Source organism: Lemur catta, chromosome 16, assembly GCF_020740605.2.
Source record: "Lemur catta isolate mLemCat1 chromosome 16, mLemCat1.pri, whole genome shotgun sequence".
NCBI classification, from domain to species: domain Eukaryota; kingdom Metazoa; phylum Chordata; class Mammalia; order Primates; family Lemuridae; genus Lemur; species Lemur catta.
The window spans coordinates 25,415,593-25,439,196 of record NC_059143.1 but is presented as its reverse complement, the minus strand read 5'-3'; the positions used below and the strand labels follow the sequence as shown (position 1 = coordinate 25,439,196).

The 23,604-nt window shown below is 37.0% G+C and overlaps 1 protein-coding gene across 28 annotated transcripts in view; it reads right to left on the bottom strand.

Moving 5' to 3' along the window:
• DTNA (dystrobrevin alpha) overlaps positions 1–23,604 on the bottom strand; it is a 339,927-nt gene that overhangs the window by 51,316 nt on the left and 265,007 nt on the right. For 25 of the 28 annotated variants that reach the window (XR_006729289.1, XM_045527842.1, XM_045527844.1 and 22 more), the window contains 5 exons: positions 21,486–21,640; positions 20,247–20,352; positions 17,969–18,135; positions 15,484–15,608; positions 8,965–9,048 (listed from right to left, as the gene is read on the bottom strand). Coding sequence is in view for 27 of the 28 variants with exons in the window: in XM_045527842.1 (XP_045383798.1) it covers positions 8,965–9,048; positions 15,484–15,608; positions 17,969–18,135; positions 20,247–20,352; positions 21,486–21,640 (637 nt within the window). In the remaining variant the exon portion in view is untranslated. Of the gene's footprint in view, positions 1–7,326; positions 7,612–8,964; positions 9,049–15,483; positions 15,609–17,968; positions 18,136–20,246; positions 20,353–21,485; positions 21,641–23,604 lie in introns of those variants that run through there. The other 3 variants (XM_045527864.1, XM_045527866.1, XM_045527865.1) reach the window with 1 other exon arrangement.

Below are 23,604 nucleotides of genomic sequence, written 5' to 3'. Positions count from 1 at the left end.
ACACCTTTGAGTCTTATAAATATATATTCATATTTCTTGTTTGTATATTAATACATACTAGTGAATATGGTCCCATCTCTAAAGTAAATTCTTAACATTAAATTATGAGAAGTATTCATTTTATTTAGTAACTTAAGTGACAATTTTAAATTTTAAAATATAGTTTTATAAAAGTACAACTAGAAGTATAAATAATAATTAAGTGTGGCCAAGGCAAAGTCACACAAGATTTCCTGTGATGAATAATCATGTTTCATTGGGAAATATGGTATTAATCCTTAGTATTAATTAGTATTGCAATTGTATTGGTAATGTGTTTAAAGAGTTTGCTCCTTTGTAGGAAGTAAGAATTTGCCCTACACACTGGTGAACCTAAAACTATCCCCCTCCCTTTGTGGAAAATACAAAAATAATCTGTCTGACTTTGTTAGAATACCAAGTGCTGAACTATTGGAATCTAAATTATGAGGTTTTGCCACAAAATTTCAAGAAGTTCTAAATGTATATATAATCTCTCTCTATAAATCTATGTATATATTATATATATAAATCTATCTATATGTATATATGGTGGCTTATAAAATAGTCAAAACCTTAAAAAACTTTTAACTACAAGTTTTAAGTTTCTACTACAAAGCACCACTCTTTCAGACCATGAAATACTAAAAAACAAAAATTTACAAATGAATATCACATTAGAATTTGGCACATTATAGTTGGAATTCTTGCTTTGTAATAGTATGTACTATAAGATTCCTTAAATAGTGAAGTCTCTTTTAAATATAATATCAAATTTGATTTATAAAGAAAATGTCTAGATGAGAGTAGGCATTCATGTTTGTTGAATGAATGACATTTTCACTTAGCTTTTCAGGAAGGCATCTGTTACACAAAGTATTGCTGTACTTAAAAAGTACAATTGCTCACAAACAAAACTGACTTTAAAAATAAATTAGATTAATGTTCTAGGAGAATTTACTTTCCTGATGACCTTAATTTGTTTTTTTTTTTTTTTTAGCATATTCTTCGTTACCTTCTAAGACTATGAAATCTGCACGTCAGGGCCACCGTAGGCCATCATAGTTGGTGTGTTCTGTGATGTACCATTATCCCACCAAAACAGCATTCCAAACCTTGCCTACTGAAGCATATCTCCATACCTTCATTATTCAGCAACTACCATCTCCCTGCTGCCCAATATCCCTCTCCAACGTTTTTTCATAATGTAAGATAGATGTATCTATTGCATAATTGATTTCAGATGTTTGCAAAACCATCAAAAACACTGTGTGAAATATCAATGATTCTTCCCTTCAAACTAAACTATCTCCCTGCCTTGTTATACTTGTTTGCTCTTTGAATCTCATAAATTATAGTGATACTTCCTTAAACCAAAAGCCTAATAATTCCACAGGTACATCCTCTGATGCTGAATATGCAAGAAAAAAAAGAAAGAACCAGTAGAGGAAATAAACACAGGAAGGTTAACCATGAAGATGTGTTTGCTACAAATTATTCTGGGAAAGTTTTATGGGAGGAAGACCATGAGTTGATAAAGGCCCAGAAGTGCTGTTCCACCAGTCACCAACAAAGCACAAGCATGTAGGACCCCTGTTGATGTTAGTTCCATGCAGGGGTGGGGTGGTGGGAAGGGGGCAATTGGTCAGATATTCCTTTGGTGACCATATACTTTCTTTTCCTTTAATTCTTTGAATCCTTCTGCTCCTTCCTCTATTCTATTTTCCCGTCTCACCTCTGCTCTTCTTTTTCTTCCTTCTTCTTCCCAGGTCCCTTTCTCCCTCAAAGGGATAAGCAGATATTCTATGTACACAAATCTCTTTCAACTTTTATTGTCATTTTCTTTGTACTGGTCCTTGCCAGTGTTGGCTTGAGGGAATCATTTAAATCGTTTTATTTTCCTTTCCCTTCCTACATGAATTCTTGGGAAAATTCTTCCAAAATGTGGGGGTTACACTATGCACATTTATGAGTTTGTGGAAATAAACTATTTTGTTTTGCTACAGCTTAAAATTTCTAGTGCCAGGAACATTTCTGACTTTTGATACTCACTGCTTACATAGTTTCTGTACTTCCTAGAGCTAGCCTTAAATTCTTCTCCTCATCACTTGTTTCTGGGAAGCCAAAACTATCATCAGGAATAGAGAACTCCAAGTGCATGATGAAAACAAGACAAAAATAGCCACTCTTTCAAAATGAAATGTATGAAGAACTTAGAAATTTGACAGGGGGAAGGTTACACTTAAAACTTGGGTCTTTAAAGTCTTTTCACTTGAAGTGCCTTCCACCAGAATCTCTTCTTCAGCTCCCAATGAGCTTGAAGAAAGGAAGCAAAGTGAAATTTTTTTCTCCTGAGTTATGAAGGTAGTGATTCCTATGGTTCGACTATTTCGTCCTTCCAAACCTCATGTTGAAATTTGATCCTCAGTGTTGGAGGCAGGGCCTAATGAGAGGTGCGTGTGTTATGGGGGTAGATCTCTCATGAATGGCTTGGTGCCATCTTCATGATAATGAGTGAATTATCACTCTATTATTTCCCATGAGAACTGGCACCTCCCCATTCTTACTTGCTTCCTCTCTCCCCATGTGACCTCTGCACAAGCTGGCTCTCCTTCACCTTTCACCATGGGGAGAAGCAGCCTGAAGCCCTCACTAGAAGCCGAGCAGATATAGACATCATGCTTTTTGCACAGCCTGCAGAACTCTGAGAAAAATAAACCTCTTTTCTTTATAAATTACTCACCCTCAGGTATTCCTTCATAGCAACACAAATGAACTAAGACAGCGATGATATGTAGTTTATTATGATCTCTTCAAGGTAATGTATTCTCACAATATTTTAGCAAAAATTCAGATTTTTAAACTTTCATTTTGTAGCTTGAAAGTTTGCAAGGAGAAGTTAAGTGATATTTCCAATTCATATGGGCTTTAGGATCAGGCATATTGGAACCTACTTCCTTATTAAGGAACGAGTGCTTCCACCATATCAGTGCATCCAAATGCAACAGTGGCTTTTGCATAACCCCAGCTCGAGCTCTGAAAGCTTCTCCTTGTTTTACATGCCCTGTCCTCAAATCAAAATGCATTCTTTCTTTTAACTTCTGAAACTAGGAACTCCTTGGGGTTTGCCTTGATCAGGGTTAATACATCTTTTCTAATCTGCGTCTCAAGGAGGAACAAGACTAACATCTCAAAATTTGTAAGTACACACATCTCTTTTTCCTATTGTTGTCTTTTTCTTCTCACCAAGCCCTTGCCACTGCATGAGCATATCTCTTTATTGATGGGTGTGGTGACAGCCATACTCTAGGGGGTATGTCATGGCAACTTTTGAAGTTTATGTGTTCTGCTGAAAGAAAAATTATTATTGCAGAAAATGTTTCTTTAAACTGTTTTCTTTTTCTAAAAACATCTTGATTTTTCTGACCATTTCCATTTTAGAACTCTGGAAAATAGCATATCTAAAGATAAATAAAATTCTTCTGAAGTTTTTCATTCATACACAAACACACATGTATACACACACGATGATACAATCGGTTCTGAAAGGATGGAACAATTTCCAAAATATTTCATGTTTATTTTTTAAAATTCTCCCCTTAGTTTTGAAGGGTGACAAACAATATCAGTATTTTTACTTTAGTGGAAATATTTTTCGGGTGTCCTAAGGTAATAAAATTACACATAAATGATCCCCGAATTTTTGCTTAAACCTAAAATATATTCTTTTAAAACCACTTCTGCTTGTGTTTGGTTACTACAGTAGCCCCGTCAAAGGTTATTTTTTCTTTTATTGAACATGATCTTAAAGGCCTGGCTGCAGTGTCACAGAGAAGGAATACCACATAAACAAATTATGTTAATGTGGAATAATTATTATCACAATGGTTAAAAGGAAAACAATATTTGAATGATAGAAAATTAAGAGCAGATATTTTAATTTCTATTGATTCTTGATAATTCATAAGCATGTGTGGTGTTTGGATTTGTGAAGAATGACTTGTAAAGTTGGCTCTTTCCTTCAGTAACTATCTACTGTGAAAAAAATTTTGCTTCTTGCTGTGATTTACAAGGTCTAGTAGTAAGGTCATCATACTAATTTAAATACAATAAAAAAGTCTTCATATCAGTTCCATCAAGAGATAATTTCTTGAAATATTGCTTGTTTCCTTTTTTAGTTTTTAATAGGTTAGATCTGAAATATAAAATGTTGACTACATGCAAATCAGTAGACAAGCATAAACAAATAGGTTAGTGTCTCAGCAGGAAAATTAGCTGTCATTAATTCAGGCTAGTGTGAAAGTTGAACCATGAAATAAGAATTCTTAGGTCTTATTTGCTTCACTAGATTTACTATGTTGTCCCCAGATACCATCAAGCCATACTAATTGTATTTTTGCCAAGAGAGCCTCTAGGAAAGTTTGCTGGGTACGGGGAATGCACAGAAAACAACCAAAGCAAAACTAAAAAGGAAAAGGAAAAGAGTAAGGGTTCTTGAAGAGAAGAAGAGAGGTGACTATGGTTTTAATTATTCACTAACATTTTAGTATAGGAAATTATTAGAGTTGAATGTGAAGACTGGTTTAAGTTTGAAAACAATCTAGCATATTAGCAGATCTCCAGGGCTACATGAAGTAAAGAATTACCTGCAGAGAGTGATTATTTCAAATTTCATAAGATTTCACAAAACATGCCCAGAAAGTTTGAAAAGAGTGAGGAAATCTTCATGGTGGTGCCAGATGCTGATACACAAATTTATCTATTTTTATGTCTGAAAATGGATGGGCATTAATCTTTGAAAAAAGTTAGCTATGGAGAAAACTTTGACTTGAGTGGCTGAATTCAGTATCTCAATTTTAGTCACTTCTGATTACCAAATCACAAACATTTAAAACTTAGTTTGAACATTTTAAATCAGATTAAAAGCCTTGGTTAGTAGGTAAAGAATCTTTGGGTAAGCGAAAGTGTTTGAAGAAAAATGAAAAAGGCACTGTGAATTAGAATTTCTTTGATTGGAAACCTAAATCAATCAACCAACTGACCAACCAGTCAACCAACAAAAATAACTCACAAATGCTGCTCCACTGGGAAGAGATAGGATTCGGGAAGTACTGAGGGTGGGTGGTGCCCTGCCCATAAGTAATACAGAGCAAAATACAGCTTCAGTAATTAACTACTGATTACTGTGATAAACCAGAAAATAGCATATTGGATAGCATTCAATACACTATATGAATTACAAGCAATTTTGTAACATTTGGTAGATGATAAGATTTGGCTAGATGCTATTATAATAGCTGAAGTGATTTCTTTTGTGAGTGGCTACCACTTTAGAAGTTGCAACTATGAAAATACCTTTGAAACCTTTAAGTGATGTTTCTAATATTAGAGGTAAAAGAAACTAGCCATTCAAGCTTTCAGAATGTCTTTATTGTAACTAATGAAGAATATAGGCCATAGTTAAAGAAGCTTATTTCACATTGGAAAGGATTGGTTAACTCTCTCAGATAAACTATGTAAGGATTTTGGTAAATAATTAAGATTTTACAATGGAGGCATGATGCCAACAAAAATAGCAGATTCTAAGGGGCACCTGGCTGTGGGCCGTGAGGGGGAGAAAGGGCCTTTTGGGCCTGGCTTTGTGGCCAGTCCTTGAAATAATATTTGCAATAATAATATACTCTCTTTCATAAGCTTAGCTAATGTTGCTGGCCTGCCATACTAGCCCTTGCAGCTCTTTTCCTAGCGGTGATGATAGATTTCTAACAGTCTAGCCATTCTTTCCTATAAATTTATAAGAAAACAATCCTGGTTTAGAGATACAATTTATGATCAAGAAAATGAATGAGGTGAATTTGTCCATGAATTAGTTATTGACCCACATCCTACCTAACTGTTAACAGGCATTGAGTATACACATGCATGTGTGTGCACACACACAAATACACACACGAATACACACACACACATGGAAGAAGACTTCAAAGGACTCAGGGAAAATGCCTTTGAGAATCGCTTCTTTTAAGTATGGGAAAAGTAAATCAAGCATATAGCTAGAAAAGGACATAAGAACAGGGGATGCGACAGATGGTGGTGGTAACAGAGGTACACACTCATAAATCTGTGTCAGGTAGATTACTAGGATGTCAAAAGACTTCAAAGATATACCCTTGTGTCTTTTGAAGATCAAAGTCGTATGCTTGTGAAGGGCCCTAGGTAAATAATGCCAGGGGTTTGTGGTGAGGATTCAGGAGTGGTGATTTTGCTTCATCCTCATTCTGCTTTATCTTTCTAAGATCTGTCAAAATACAAAAGACTGAACACTCAGGCTAAATAAAATAACGTGAACTTCCCTACTTTCTCCATGCTGCCCTAATACTGGCCAGAACTATTCTTGGCTTGCTTAGGTTTTATTTGATTGGAAAAGGGGTAGTTGGGATGCGTTAGGGGTAAGCGCAGAGCTCTAGGTCATACTGCTTTGGTTCTGTTCTAATTATAGAAAGTGTGGGACCTTTAACTTCTGCCTACATCTGGCATGACGCATTGCCATCAACCTTAGTGTATCTGCATGGTTAAGAAATAAAAAGTGGATCACCACCAGCATCATCAAGTAGTACAAAATAAGCACTGAGAACAAGAAACTGGTTTTGAAATTTATATTCAGTAGGAATCAGACTGCCCTCCCTGGGGGGAAACACGGCCCAGGCTCAGTGGCATAGAAAGGTACAAGTCCTCAAGTCTTTAACTGCAATAAAGTCCAGCCATAGGGCATTGTCCTAGCCTCGCCCAGTTAGTGCTAACGCTCTTTCTCCATGAGACTCCTTAATTCAAGACTCTTAGAAATCACCATGTGGGGTTTTGCAAATTGTCTAAAAGCAGAGACTTGTCCAAACAAGATCGAGCTTGGTTCTCTTCACATGTATGTGTCTCCTCTATACAGCTATGAGGTTATGAAATCAATGAAGCAAGTGCGAAAGAGAGGAAAGAACTGGGAAGTCTTTCAGTAGAATCCCATTAACCCTCAGAAGAGCTCTATCTCCAATAAGACATACTACAAGAGGAGTTTAGTGCCACAGGAGCGTGACTATCAGTCTGGCTATGGAACTACGGCTACGATTAGCGGTTCAGGGTGGGGATACTGACCGTGCACCGTGCTCAAGCTGATTTACACACAGCTTTATGAGGGAATGCTCTTCAGCCACAGGGCTGGATGCACTTATCCCCTCAGGTAACCTGAGGGATTCAAACAACGAGACCTCATTAAAACCTCCCATGGACAGAGCAAGGCCCACTCAGAGAGGAAAGACATTCAGTGTACACAGCTTTATTGAACAGCACCCTTAAAACAGAAACCGGAGGCCAATCTCTGTGGCGATAGGAAGAACTGCAAGCTTTAAACAACATGTCTGTGGTTCACGGGGAACATTCCAAAAAGACTGAAAATGGGAAAAAAAGGGAAATGATCATATTTTGGGTTAATGGGTACCATGCACCCTGGAGGAACCAGAACAGCTCAAAGTGTTATAGGAATATTTTAGGGTAGAAGAAGTCATGTTATCCATCTAGACGCATCCACCATAAGCACCGTCCGAGCTGAAATGATATAAAATGACCTTCAGTAAGGATGGGGTCTGTCTCTGCGTGGCATCTGCAGAATGTCGAGCTTCCTAATAAAAGCACATCTCCGTATACACATCATGTCAGGGCCTCCCTAGACAGATGCACATTTCTATGTCTTTTATAGATTTTACAGTTTATGATTTTGTTTTAGAAAAAAATGGTTGCATTTGCTGGTAGTTCTGAAAAAGAGTGTGTTAAAAGGAAGTTACTGAGGACTTAAACCATGTTATTTCACTGGGGACGTTGTGCAGTATAACTGCCTCCTCCTTTCCACTTGTTAATACACTTAATTTATATACTGGAAACACTCTGTGCTGCCATGTTTTGTTTATTACAACTATGGGGAACATCTTCATCTCAGGTTCCTGCTGATGGGTAAATACAGGAATTCAGGGGAAAAATCAGCAGTGTTCTCAGCCTCACTGTCTTCAAATCCCCAGTAGAATGTACCAGGATATTACAGTGAAATTGGTACCTTATAAACCTCTTCAGGGAAAAGATGAATTATATGTGTTTCATGAAATATGAAGCCATATTTGTTTTTTCTGCTGAAAGGCATTTGAAATCTTATGTTTAATCACTCACTCTAATTTTCCTTACTGTTGTTTCTACTTTCCTGTGAGCCTTCTCCGTGTATTTATAAAATAATTTTCTGGTGCTTGGTTTATGATATTTGATCAAATGGCTTAGAGCACCTCCCGACTCTGCGTATGTCTGATGGTAACTCTTAGAGAAGTGTTTGCTTCTCCTGTTCCTTGCTCACATGGGGGTGGATCTTGTGCAAAAAGATGAGACACATATCCAAGGTTTTTTTTTAAAGTTCTTGTTATTATCCAAGAAATTACTTATATGGAAACTATATTTCCAAGTTTGGTCTTCAGCCTTTAGCCTCAGGAACTCTAGAGTTCCCTAAGGAGGGGATTCTTTTATATCTGGAGGTTTAAATAAGGAGATGTTCCAGAATATATATGACAATACACCATTGCATTGTGAATTTCCAATTCTTTGACTTCATTCAAGTGCTATGAAAGTGACTTTCTCAATGGGATAGAATCCATGTGTGTCAGTCAGAAAATGAAATATACCCCACATTCTTTGGGTAGATTATACATGGAGGTTTCCAGAAGTGATATTAATCCCCAAAGCCACCCTAGCCCTCTCTAAATGCATCCAAATGAATGAAATTGAACACTTATGATGGACATATATAAACTAGCTTCCAATAATAATATTCTGCACTTGGCTTCACTAGAATATTTTTCTTGCCATAGAATCAAGGCTCATTACCAAACAAAGGGCTGATTTTATAACAGGATTGGAACTTACCTCCTGGTAATGAAAGGACTTCCTGAGGAGGGAACAGAGTGGGAGAACAGGGTGTCGTTCATGCTGGTTACAGGTCTGGGAGGCCTAAAACAAAATATAGTGTATATGGAAAGTTAAAACAAATAAAAAATCACAAATTAAAAATTATTCACCATCCCTCAAGGAAAGGGGATGGAAAGATCGGAATTCTATCTTGACCAGGATCAACATACAATCTTATATTTTCCAATTAAATTCTTTAAATGTTTTATAGCTACATTTCCTTGAGTATATAAAATCTCAGTTAAACATTGGGAGGAAGATCTCCGGACACCTTGGGAATATTTATCCATTAGTTTTGAGCCTTGGCATTTCATTGAATCATATTCTCAGATGGAGCTAAGATTTTAAGGAAGGCAGTAGCTTTATTTCTACTGCCTTTTAAAGAGAGAAGCCCTGAAAACACTATTATCACAATCTATATCCTCTTGGAAACAGGAGGATCTTGAGGCTTTGGAAACTTTCTTCTGTGTTCTCCATGATGATGGCCATCTCCAACACACCTGGTCTAGAGGGACACAGGGTGCAAAATCATATTATACCTTTTCTTCTCTTTGTTCTAAGTGAAGATGCAATTAAGCACCACAAGGATTTACTAAGTTTCTTTTATTTGGGTGATCCATATGGTAGGATATATGGTGTAAGGCATTCCCCCCAATTTCTTTTTCTTATGATGAGAGAAAGATAATAGCGTTCCATATTTCTCAGAATTGTCCATGGTTCTAAATACCAAGTGCATGAGGTCTGTCTTCCAGGGTCTTATTTTCATTTCATTCTGTGATTCTTTTCCTATCATGTATGTCTTAGTTCAGACGCTAGGGCTAAGATCCTTATCTTACCTCCAAGCAGTTTTCAGTCTCTTTAGAGGTTCAATATAAGATAGTAAATGGTGCTATGAGATGGGATTTAGAGTTCAGAAGATGGAAGATGAGGCAGGGCATCATTCTGAGTCAGAGGAGATTTTAGTTTCACTATAATACTATATTTGAGTTTGACAGTATAGAATCTTTCGGAAATGAGACATTAATTATAGCAGCCTATACAATCAATTTGTGTTAGCTTAAGAGCCAAATTTGTAAATGGTTTTATTTTTACCTTAGGGAACCAGAGTTAGTTGGATTCTACAATGAAGAAATTCTGGGACAAAAGGTAGACTTGTTTATCCCAATGTACTTATTTGGAGTGGACATGATGCTCTGCAGGTTTTAAAATGTCAGCACTGTCTGCAAAACTTCATTGAAACTTTCTTCTTGGTAGCTGGTCCCAAACTGTGTTCTGAGATTTTGTAAGACATTACTTGTGGGATGAGATCAAAATAGCAGATTCACTATTTCATCTACTCTAGACATAACTCAAGATCTGCAAACAATCTAAGTGTTTTGCATTACTTAGATAAGATGGATCCTTGATACAAGTGAGGAATACAAGGCTAGTTTAAAACTAATTCTGCCTTAAGCTGAACACCTTCACTTTATAAGAAGGGTGCTAGTTTTATATAAGTGTCTTCTGTGAATTATGAAAAGTTTGGTACATCAGCTTTTAAAAAAGAGAACAGAATAAAACACCTTCATTGTAGTTTTGCAAAAAGTTGAAAAAAAATAAACTTGACCCCACATTTTCGATTTTCTTTTATCCTTTTTTTTTTTTTAACTTTCTCAACTTGCTGTATCTCTAGTAAATGAGAAAACAAGTGGACTTGGAATGCTTTCTAACTAATTTAATAAATTTACTCTATTGAACCTGGTCACTACAAAGCTGAAATCGAGGTTTCTTAGCAAATGGCTTCATGTTTAAGGTTCACCATTGAAATGTTGAACTTGGGACACTACAATGGCTAACCTTGGCACAAAATAATGGCTTTCAGAGAGGCTGAAGTTAAGTTCCTATTTCCTCCATAGTTAAATGGTAAGTTACTTTATCTAATAAATAGGTCACATGGGAATTTTAAACATATTTATTTTTATGAAAAAGAAACAGCTCCACAAGATGGAGTAAGTTACAGGGGCCTAGTGCAAAGTTATTTTTCTGGACAAGATCTTCACAGAGGACATTTTTATAAAATTGGCAACCCTCTCGTAAGGTGAAAGTGTTTAGCACAGGCAGAATTGGTTTTAAACAAGCCTCATGTCACTCACTCGTTTTGTGTCTCATAACCACTTGTAATTATTAGTCTTTATAACTACATTGGGGACTACTGAACTACTTACCAAGTATCACTTTTGGCAGCAAAAAAAAATTGAATAGAATAGAGACTGTTAATCATCGTAACATTTACAAGCAATACAATAGCTAAGAGCAAATGCCAAAATACCAAAATGTCACCACCTGTTCATTTCTATTTAAAGACTAATTCATGACTGGCAGTGCCACCCTACTGCATGGGTATAAAAAATCTCTTGGCTGTAGTAAAAGAACAGCATTTTCTCTGTGTCACCTGCTTCATTTCCACATGCAAATGTGTGTGTGTGAGAGATAGTAGTACCGCCACCTGTTTAAAAACCCCATTCAACCTCCTTTTACTGTATCTAAGGCTATTTGTAAAATGTTAATTTAGTTCCACAGTCAGACTATGCCACATTATTGCCATTTTCACATTTAAAAGTTGGAACTGGAGACTTAAGTAATAAAAATATTTTCCAGTTTATTTATCATGTACTGATCAAACCTTTTCCATGTATTTTTTTCTCAGTTTTATTTATAACCTATAATGTCTTCTTACTGCTTAAGATTGAATATAGTACAGTATGTACTACAGAACTAGCATCAATTTTCAACACAATCATAAAACAGCAAGATGTGGGCATTTAAGAAGACTGTATAATGGTCACGATTAAATTCCCCATCTGTGGGCTTCATAACATTATACATATTTCAGCATGTCCTTAGGCCATACAATTATCCTTTACTTAAACATTTGCACTGTGTGACTTTTTTTCCTGAAAAGTGTCTTTGAAGAATTTGCACTAATTTACAAAATTAACGCATTTTTTCATAGTGACAAAAAATGATTTATTTCAAGTCTATACTGAATTCCCCCTTCCCCCACCCCCAGCTCACCAGTGCAGGACAGAGAATGCCCAGCAATATTGCCCCCAACTCACTGCTCTCTTCTTACCTTTGTCTGTGAACTTATCCGTGTGTGTAAGTGATATGGATTGTGACCCTCCATGCACGTATGTCCAAAGAATGATAAACGTGCAGTTTGTACCACAATTAAAAGAATGATTAATAAGTCATTTGAAAAAGCACAGGAGTGAGGTGATAGAGAGAGAACCATAGCTGGAAAACATTTTTACTGCCAGGTAGGATTCTAAGGAATATGCTCTCAGGATAGTCTTTGCTAGAGACTCAACAATAATGTTTCTTACTAAACATATTTTTGCACTATGGTAATATTCCTTCTGCATAAAACCTTTATGCTCTAAATCACATTTGGGAGTAATAAGTTAAGGGCATTAAGTGGGGGGTGGGGGTATTGGCGTGTTTTGTTTCTTAAAGCGCTCCTTCTCTATTTCCATTGCAAAGCAGTGTATAAAAGTGGTAGAATGGCTTATGGTAATAGGATATGCTACGGAATGTCAACTTTATTAAAATTAAATCTATAAACATTTGGAAGAAGTGTGTCTATTTCTTAATTCCACATACATGTTCACTAAAGCAGATTAAGAGGGTATTCTTTATAAAAGATTAAAGCATAATGCCATTTATATGCCTGTGATAATGTAGAATAGCTGAATCAACAGCAATTTTTTTTTTTTTTTGTAGAGACAAGGTCTCGCTCTGTGGTCCAGGGTGGAGTCTAGTGGCGTAGTCACAGCTCACTGTAGCCTTGATCTCCTGGGCTCAAGCTATCCTTGTGCCTCACCCTCCCCAGTAGCTGGAACTACAGCCATGCAGCACCACAACTGGCTAAGTTTTAACTTTATTTGTGGAGACAGGGCCTCACCATGTTGCCCAGGCTGGTCCCCACCTCTTGGCCTCAGGCAATCTCCCCTCACCCCAAAGTGCTGGGATTACAGGCGTGAGTCACTGTGCCCGGTCACATATTTTAAAATTAGAAGTCTTAGAATATCCTTATCAAAAAAACCAACAGATATATGGAAATCTGTTCACGGCAACAGCTTTTGATATAGAAACAAATATAAAAAAAATTTCTATGGTTAAAAATGGAAAAAAATATTCTGTTCTAATACTGACTGGACATTCATTTGGCATCCAGAATTTCTTGTATGTTACTCCAACAATTAAATATCTTGTACAATTTGCATTTTTAAATTGAAACTTTCACCCTGGAAAAATATATTATTAGTGAGTACAGACCAGTAATTTGATTCAAGGACTCTTTTGAGGCTCTGGTTAAGTATATAGAAGTTTTCTCAGAAAAAGGCATATTTTGTATAGAATCTTAAGGGAATCTTGAAATTTCTCCATGGAAACGAAATCAAGAACCTATTGTTTATATATTGCCCCCAGTTAATTAACTGAATAACAGCTCAGATCATACTCTCCCTAGAATTTAAAAATTTTTTAAAAAATTATTTATTTACTTATTACTTAGAGATGGGGGTCTTGCTAGGTTGCCCAAGTTGGACTTGAACTCCTGGGCTCAAGTGATCCTCCCACCTCAGCCACAAAATAGTCAGGACTACAGTCATGTTCCTGGCTCTATTAAGTTAAAATTTAAAAGTTATTACTCATTAGCCAATTAAATAATTCACACACACACACACACACACACACACACACACACAAATCCTGAGCACCTGCTAGGTACAAGGCCTTGGGCTAGGTAATACTCCAGTGTGACTCACTGTGAAATGAACTGTTATTTCACAGTGCCTCACTTTTTCATCCTTTCTAGAAGCAGGAGCAGCATCCTCATTCCATTCTGCTGCAAAGCTCTTAGAGCTAGGCGTTCACATCCACACTCTCTATCTTTATCCTGCCCGGCAGCTCAGATTAAAGGCTGCTCTCTTGGGGTGCATCTCCTAGCAGGGCTGGTAGAAAGTGATTCTCGGCTGAGCTCAGAAAGCACAGGTTTGCTCTCACTTCATTGTGTTCATTCATTAGCAACTTAGTGACTGTCTCTAGTCGGCTATAGAAGGAAAGTCGAGACCTAAATAAGAACAGCTCCCACGAGGTAGATTCTGCAAGTGCTTGGCCCTTGGGGACTCTGCCCAGATTTATTTGCCCCTGGCTTATTTTAAGGCTTAATTTTAGGAGCATAATTTCCAAAAATAAGTGAACCACAGTCTACAGAATTTGTTTACTTTAGTTTCTAGATGCTTAGCCCATGCCAGCATTTTAAGCTGAGAAACAGGAGTCTCCAGACTGTGGATATTGTTGAGGTCAGTGATCCCTCAGAGCACACTCAGGAACAAGCAAAATGAAGCCCCGTAGTATTTATACAAAGCTCACAGGCAGGACACAGCACAAATCATTTGATGGTATTTGCGTAGGTCCATCAGAGGACAGAATTGCTGCTTTCACAAGGGTCTCACATCCACCACAGTGCCTCTTACGGATCATATCCTGAACTACCTGAGCATGAACTTTGCATTGGCGAATTCTATTATCAGTTCACCTCTTTAAATTAACATGCAAACATAGGCCCGAAGGTGCCGTAGGTCCCACCAAACTGCCTTTTGCTGCACTGAAACTGAAAGGCAGTTCATAAGGAGGCAACTGTGACTGCATAATTCTTGATTGTGCACAGAAGCAGGTAATGAGCTTCTTTCTTCTCTGAGCCCAAGGTAACGCCAAGGAGGAAACAGTTTCTTCTAGCTAAGCCCCCTGTTATCTTGGTCACCCAGGCCTGAGAGAGGCTCCCAGGCATAAAACTTCTGGGAAGAGCAGGGGTGGGTGGTGGCACCATTCACTGGCTCAACCCCCTCTGCCACCAAACTTACACATACTTTGGACAAAATTTTTTTTGGATGTTCCGATGAATTTTCCTACCAATTCCCACCCACTGCTCCCCCATCCAACCGTCCCCTGTCATGATTCTCCTAAAGTTACGTAGGTAGCTTGGGATAAAAAACCAAAGCAACTTCTAGATTTGCTGGCATCTTTAAGATGACTGGGTCTATACAGAAGTGAAACACAGGGCTTTTATATTTGGGACTCAAAGCACATATGATGTTAAGGTATAATATGTTTGAAGTTTTTTTTTTTTTTTCTTTTTTACCACAGTAATTCCATTGATAATTTCGAATGTGTGGACACCACTAACAGCTGTATTTTATAACTAAGCTTTTTGAATATTTTCCACCTCTTGGTGAATTACGTTAGTGTTGCATGCTTTACTTGTACAGTGGGATGAAGTACTACATAATGGCATTACTTTGACTCTTTTTTTTTAAAAAAAATTAAATTTTAAGACTTAGTCCCCGACAACTGATATGAAATTGCCTTTGCGTGGCTCCAGACCCTTGTCAGTGAAGGACGATGTCTCTTCATCTGGAGGGCAGAGATACTCACACAATGTGAGCCAAGTTGAGTGGCTTCTCAGGCTGATCGGGGAACATGGGGTGCAAAGGTTCACGGCTGGAAGCACAGCTCAGGGACTTGCTTAATGCATTAGTTAGCTTCTTAGCAGGTGATTTCTGGAAAGAAGAAAGGTAGAATTGATAATGACTAACACTGATGCAATATTTTACCAAGTGATTTGCTTTTCATAACAGTCGTTCATTCATTCAAGAAGTCCTTTTTGAGGGCCTACTCTACGTCTGGAAGTTTGCTCTATGCTGGGACTAGAGTGGTGGAACAAGTTACCTCCTGCTGCTTAGCGTCAGCAAATATTACAATAAATGGTAGCAGTCATTGTTCATGGGACACCTGGGCTGGGCCTTCATGGGCTAGCAGGAGTCCTTCTGACAAAAACTCAGGGGATTGGGAAGGTCATTCAAGCTGGAGGAAGGAGCGAGCCCTTCTGGAGAGGAGAGTAGGGAGCAGAGCATCAGAGTTCTTATTATGAAAAGTCGAGGACTGTGTCTTTATCCCAACGGCAGAGGGAGAAGAGGAAGAGTTTAAATCACAAGGTGACAGCATCAGACCTGATTCTAGAAGGATTGCTCCCACTTAAGAACAGAAAATGGTCTGTGAAGGGGATAGGAATGGAAGAAACAAGATGAGTGGAAGGTTTTTGCAGGAACCCAGGTGCAAGATGCTTCAGGTATGGTGGAACACATCCAGTTAGAGGTAAAGTGAAACTTCAATCTGAGTCTTTAGAATGTAAAGTTCGTGTTCTTTTCAGAGCATCATGCTACCTCTTTTTCACTTAGACTGGTGGAATGTTCATGTCAACGTTACACAGTCAGAATTATAAAATATAGTCTACCACATATAATAAATCATAGCCAAAATTTTCTTTTCCATAAGAAGCTGTTTATAGTCACTTTCTTTTATACCTAGAGTTCATAACTGGTAATATAATGGAGTGATTTTTGTCCTTATTCTTTAAAAGCTAAGTAATAAGAGTGTTGCTCAAGGAGTCCCTCTTTGGCTTTTGCTAGGAGGTGGAACTCTCAGAACACTTAAACAGCAGCAGCAACAACAGCTCTTCGCCCCATAAAGCACAGGGCCCTTTGTCCTCTTGTAAAGACAGCGCCCTGCCATATAACTGCAGTCTCTACAACCCCTAAGAAAGGGGCTCCATATGTAGCTTTAGCATTTCTATAAAACAAGAACTAGAAATGTTTAGTCTTGAAACATCAACCCTCCAGGATCTGTGACAGAAGCCTGAAAACTGGTTATATGTTGACAATAAGAAAATAGGAAGTTTCAGTGCCTATGTTCTATACTAAATAGTAGTTCATGATCTGTGCTAGTATTACTATCTTTGGCATCCGACATAACCAACAGTGAGGGGCGGCATTTAAACTGGCATGAAGTTCGCAGTGTGCTCTGTCTTAGTGAAGAACTGTTACTTGAATTCATAATATGGTAAGTGATGAACAACCAGTATATTTATACTGAATATCAGTTTCCGACAATAACTCCTAGGAAGAACATTCTGATTAAGGATGCATGTTCTGAAGACCTTCTTTTTTAAAAAAGAACAATAAGTGACTCTTTAAGTAAATACTACAGGTTGAATTGAAATACATTAAAATGTAGAAACACTCAAAAAGTTGACATTTTCTTGTGATAGAACTATTCCAAGCTGGGCCGACCGGGCTAATGTTATATCCCACAGAAACCAATCTATACCTAGAGCGATCCTTGCAGAAATGCACAAAAGCAGCATTGCTGGAACTGATCCTTCAGTTTAACTAGGACAGAGCTCAGCAAACTGTAAACCATTTGAACAACAAGCACATTGAGAGAGTCAACTTCCTCCAATAGACCCAGTGCCACATGCTCCTAAGAATACATCTATCACACAGACCCATGTCACCTTTACCAAGTTGGTCACTCACACTACTCCTGAAAAGATGATTTGCTAATATTACTACAATCTCTCCTCCCCACCCAGCCCCCTGCAAAAAAGTAAAATGGAACAGTATTATGAAGTCTGCACTCTCACACTTCTTTCCATAATACTCCTGTTAGGCACTTAAAAAGACTATGAAACTAACAGTAACTTTTAAGCAATTTCCACACATACACACAAAAACAAAATGAAACTTGTAAAAAACCTTAACTTACTGTGAACTATAAGACTATGTTCCACAAGGTGTTTGCTGTTCAGTTGTTATTTAAATCAGCACTGAATTATCTGTACTCCAAGAAGTAACACAGTTTGAGTCTTCCTATATTTTAAGTCTCAGGAAGCTACACTGGGTTCAGATAGAATAAGCAAGAGATCCCAGTGAGGCTGGGGACAGCTGGAAAGGGCACTGAACGTTGGATGTGGGTAGAAGGTAAGTTTGTCCCTTAATTTTGTTACCATCCTTGATATTCCCTTTCATTCTGTGTGACACTCGCACATCCAACTGTACGTATTGCCTGGGTCTTGCCTTACCCATGACGTGTACTCTTTCATTTGGTGCTGGTTGCTATGGGAACCACCGGCGTGTCCCCTCCAGAAGCAGTCCTGACAGAGCTGGTAATTGTGACACTGTTGGCATCGGTAGCGAAACCCCATCATACTCTCGCTGTGGCAGTAGGAACACTCAACCGGATGGAAGACTAAGAGGGGAAATAAATGAAGAAAAGGTAACAAATGTATGAAGCAGAATAAAGAAAAATACAGCTTAAAAGGAATGGCAATTTTCTGCTGTGTGCTGCAATTTCAGTGCAGAGTTGGTTTTGGCTCAGAGAGGCATTTAGTTCACTTCTGAAATCTTACTACCCTTTTCAAACGTGGGTGTGGGGGTGGAAGAAAGGAAATAGGATGCAGAAGAAGTGTCCGTTTAACAACACAAATCTCAGTAATGCCATTTGCTCTTTCTACTCCTGTCTCTTACACTACAAGAATTTAAATAACCCAAACTGACTTGCTTGTACCCCAAACTGCTGCCTGTCTCCAGGAGGCCAGCACAGCTCACTGAAGACTCACAAGAACAAAGAATGAATACAGCTGACTGTCCAGTGGATTGAGAACAAATATTAGAGAAACGTAGGATGAGAGGAGGAAAAAAGAAAGGAAAATCTTGGGAGAGTGGAAAAACTGGATAAGAGAATTGAGTTATTTTTTTAAAAATGGAGTGACGAATGGGTTTATTTAATAAGTGGCATTGCCTTCATCAAACAAACAGATTTTTTTTCTTTCCTGAGGTAGGTGGATAGGGCCCCAAAAGATGGGTAAATTATCTGAAAACATCTCTAATTGAGATAGTTCAAGAGACAACTTGATTTTCTTTAGCAGAATTTGAATTATAAAGCAGGCAAGGTAAAATATTTGAGATTTGAAGCTAATAAGTGATCAAATCCAAGTAATTGTCTACATGTTATGAGCTAAAGATATTAAAACAACAATAATGGTTTTGGCTTTGGTAAAGTTATTCTCTGACTAACCAGTCAGAAAAAAGAATGCAAATAAAAATAAATGAAAGTAAAAAGCAAAGTGTACAAACAAAGACATAACCAGTTCTGGGTGCATTTTCTCCTGAACGAGCATAGTAACCTCCCTTTTCTGGCTCTTGGGCAAGACTAAGATGGGACTTAAATCTAGGGACAACTGCTCTGGGACAGTGCCTAAGAAACTGATCTCCTGTGACAGGAAATACTGAGAGAGAGGGAATGAAATTACAGCTTTATGATTGGAAAATGACTAGTTCTGGAACAGTAAACAGTAATATGAAGAACTCATCTTGCATAATAATATGGACCTTGACTGCTTTTTGCTTCTGCACATGGATAAGAAGCATAAAAAAGACTATGATTGTTAGTGATTGCAAAGAAACTAAGTTCATTCTTTGAATTTTCTCCATAAGCAAAACAGAATAAACTCATAACTTTTAACTGAGATATATAAGGGAAGATGCTAAAAATTCTGAATAAGAATTTAAAATTAAGCTAACTTTAGCCCCAGTGTGTATTAAATAAATATATAAAAGTTAAGATTCTAGTAAGAGACATGGGATAAATTAGTTTCTATTCAAGTCTGCAGAAATTTCAGAGTTACATTAAACAATAAATAGGAACACCTGAAGATTAGATGGAGGCACTGAGTTGTTCCATGTATAAGTTTCTTTAAATCTTGTTCTGAACTGTATTTCATATTTAAGTTTGGATATGCCAAATGTAGTTACTTTTATCCTAGAAATACCTGCTTTTTTAAAAAAAAGCATGCTACAAAAGTTATGTTTACTCTTATCTTTAATATAAGTACAACTATTGAAAGATTACAATTTGGAGTACATGACTAAAGATTGGCAGGGTGCTCTTATCTAAATTTTTTTGCCGTATCTCCCCCACCTATTCCTGGCTGAGTGCCTGGGAAGAAATAGTCAGTACCATATATACCAATATTGCAGATTCAGATATAAAACAAATACAAGAAAATATCACATTCCTTATTGAGGTTCTTCTTCTGCAGTGTTAAGTCTTTAAGTCACACCTGACTTATAACTGAGAGGAATACGATGAGATGTCATAAGTATTTAGCACTGACAGTCCTAATTTTGCAGTGATCATGGTCTTACTGATCAGGGAGATGGATTAGTTCTATTCTAAACAAAACTAAGAACCACTAAATAGACTTCCCTAAAACAACAATCTGGGGTTAATACCTGCAGACCTGGTGGCCTGATTTCAATGATTTTAAAAACTGCCTTTGCTCAGTAGTAACGACTCACCGTTTTCTACATTTGCCAGTCGATGCAGGAGAGGCAACCAGACCAGGCACTGCGGGGGAGGATCTGACATGAGCGTGTCCAAGAAACCATTTAACGTGACTTTTTTCTGCATTAAAAAAAAAAAAAAAACCCACAAAAATTTTGAGCAGAGAATAATCTTAATTTGTCTGCTATGTAATTTACCTGCTATGTAGACTGGAGAAACAAGGCACTCAATTAACCTTTAATACCTAAAGAACCAGAACTTGCCAAATGTGTTATTAAACCAGTTTAGAATTGATTGCTTTTTATACTTGAGCATACATAGGACTGAACTGTCTCCACTGAGGCTGAGTCAACAGCATCACCAGGAGAAAAACAGTTCCGAGAGCGTCACTTTTATGTAAGAGGGACAGCGTATTATAAAAATGATGAGGAAAAATGAAGAATTGAGATTCTCCATGGAATTTTACTCAATGGTATGGCATAGCTCACTCTGTAATTCCCCTATCAGTCGGTCTTCTGAATTTGTAGAACGACTTCCGTTTCAAGCTTCCTCAACTTCCTTAAGTACTAAATATTTAGTGGTTAATGTGAATGGTTCTTGTTGTCATAAAAGATTAGGAGGGAATCCTGTTAGAGAACAATCTAAATTAAAAAAAATTTTCTTCTTTTCTTTTTTTATACATCATTCCTTTCAATTTAGTCTGCCTCTGTCTCACTATCCTGGTCCTTTTTGATATAGAAAAAGAATTGTTATATATGTAAGTATAATCTATTAAGTTTCTTTCAAAATGACAAAAATAAGAATGCTATCTTAATATATGTACTATAATAATATGAATAACAAAAATTACATATTTATATGCAAAAATCACTATTTCATTTCAAATTTTGAACTAGAATATCAAAGTGGATGAGATAGTTTTATATTTTTAAATAAGAAATCCATCCTAAAGAGGTATAGTGTCTTTTTAAGGCCTACACTCCCCCCGACACTAGTCCTTGTAATTCACTGATCAACTCTTTTGGTACCCCTTAATTAATCTTTTATTGTCAACAGATATTTACAATTTTTGTCTTTTCTCATAATACTAAATAGCAAACTTTCTATACGGTTGATTTCAACATTATTATTAAAATAAGTCACAGAGTGAAGTAATATAACATGTGGTTACATTTTCTGTGACTTGAAAGGACATCTAGAAGGGGAGCAACCATTGTTTGAGAGATATTTCCTTAAACAAGTTTTTCCCCTACCTGTTGGGAAAAACAGGATCTAGCTGACTGTTCTGTGTAACCAAATGAAGGACCTTCAAAAACTGCCGTGGGTAGTTTGAGAACTTCCCGAAGGAATTGGTCATACCGTCCATAAACCATCACTCCACTGGAGTCAGAAATCATTGAGAAAATATCTAATGGAAGGAAAAGGAAATATATTTATTCATCACATGAACATTCTCCACTGTTTCTGTTCAACATATGTGCCAAAAAAGAACCAAAAAATGTGGCAGAATAAATATATTATTTTTTATGAAAGAATAATATAAAAGCTAATTTTTACACTTAAACATTCCTGGTATGGTGTTTTCTTGGTTGTCCTTTTGTAGATGATTCTGACGCATGGCATTAACAAGTAATTTGGGTAAAATTAACATACTTTGGTAAGACAGAGGATGTCATGTTTTTGCTTTGAGGTCAATTATCAATTCATATATAACTCAATAGGAGGCATTTTTGTACCTATGAGAAATATGCTAACCTCATTTGTAACACAATGAAAATTGTACTACAAAGTTGGGGTGTGCGTGTATCTACTTATCTATTAATAGCTAGCAATTTACCCATCTATATTATCACGAAAACTTGGATTTTGTTTTCAGATACTTGAAAAATGAAGGACACAGTGAGGATAAAGGTATAATGACAAACATTTGATTAACTTCCTACAGAAGCAGAAAACTTTCTATAAATCACAGCATTCTGGGTAGAAGGCACTTGATTTACAAGGAAGAATCTTTTGATTCATGTAGTGAAGAGAAAGCCTAGCCTTGTGGGGGATCAGTGAGGTAGAAACAGGGTCCTGGATAATTCTCCGAAGAACCTGTGACTTCACTGAACCTCTGTTCTTCAGTTACTGCCACCATGTACACTTAATGAATATTAATGGCATAATTTCCCAAGGTACTTTGAAATTCTTCTGTGGAAATCACTACTGGAATGAAAGGGTTTGCTATTATATAGTTTATCACCGTGCTAACTAGATTGTCACTAGGCCAGCACAGCTGCTGGGATAAACTGTTGTGAGTGCAATGCGCTACCTCTATTCATTTTGGGTTTAATTTTTCAAGGTCAAAATGTAATTTGAGGACATTGTTTTTACACTGAAGTCAGATATTAAGCATATCGCAGGCTTTTATTGGATTATGTTTTGAGGATGTGAATTGACTCTTATTTTTATTAAATACTCCAGTTATAAAGGATTTCTACTATGTTTCAAATGGTTTATTAATCATGAGGTTATGGAAATTCTATCTGAGCAAAAAAATTAATGTTCTTGTCCACCTCCACAACGTTGTTTACTTGGTGAATTTTATCTTTTATGTTCCATTATTACTAGACAAATACAAACAAACAAAACAGAAGTTTCCAACAGTAAAAAATTGTTATGTAATTCCAAACACAGAAACGCAAGAATTTCAACTGAAAGGGAGAAAAAGAAACCCAGGAAGAGTTAACTGACTTTCTTATGAGAGCTGCCATCTTGTTTGTTCTGGGCAGGTCGCTTGGTGAAACACGGTCAGCAAAATTATCTTCTGGGCTCTGACTTTCTAGGTCACGGCATGTTTTGGAAAGTAGCCTGGGCTTTTTAAATCTCCCACTGAAAGAATTTAGACAACCTCTCTACCTAGAGCAAAAGCCAGAAAGAGTATCAAGAGTGACCCTTCACAAACCTGAAACTAGTATTAAACTCATTTGTGTTGATGAAGATCTGTTAAGCACTAGCCAAAGTAGGGCTAGATTGCTGGGATTAAAGGAAGTGGCTGTTAATGGCCATTCAGGTTTTTAAAGAGACATGAAGGGACTGTAAGGAAGCTATCAAAATGATATGTGTTTGTACCTTAGCTTTGGGCCCTCTGCCTACACACAGAGAGAAGTAATATGCCTATAATATGTGCGTATATATTATTATATGTTAACATAACAGAGGGTTATTTCAAGGATTAAATCAGTTATTAATAATAGAATGAACCAGTCAGAATAGTGCTTGGCAGGTAGAACACAGGACAGAAATGTTAGCTCTTTCTACTATTAATTTCATATTGCATTATCCTGTCATCTACTTCATATGTTTAGGCTTTGTCTCTCCAGTGAGATT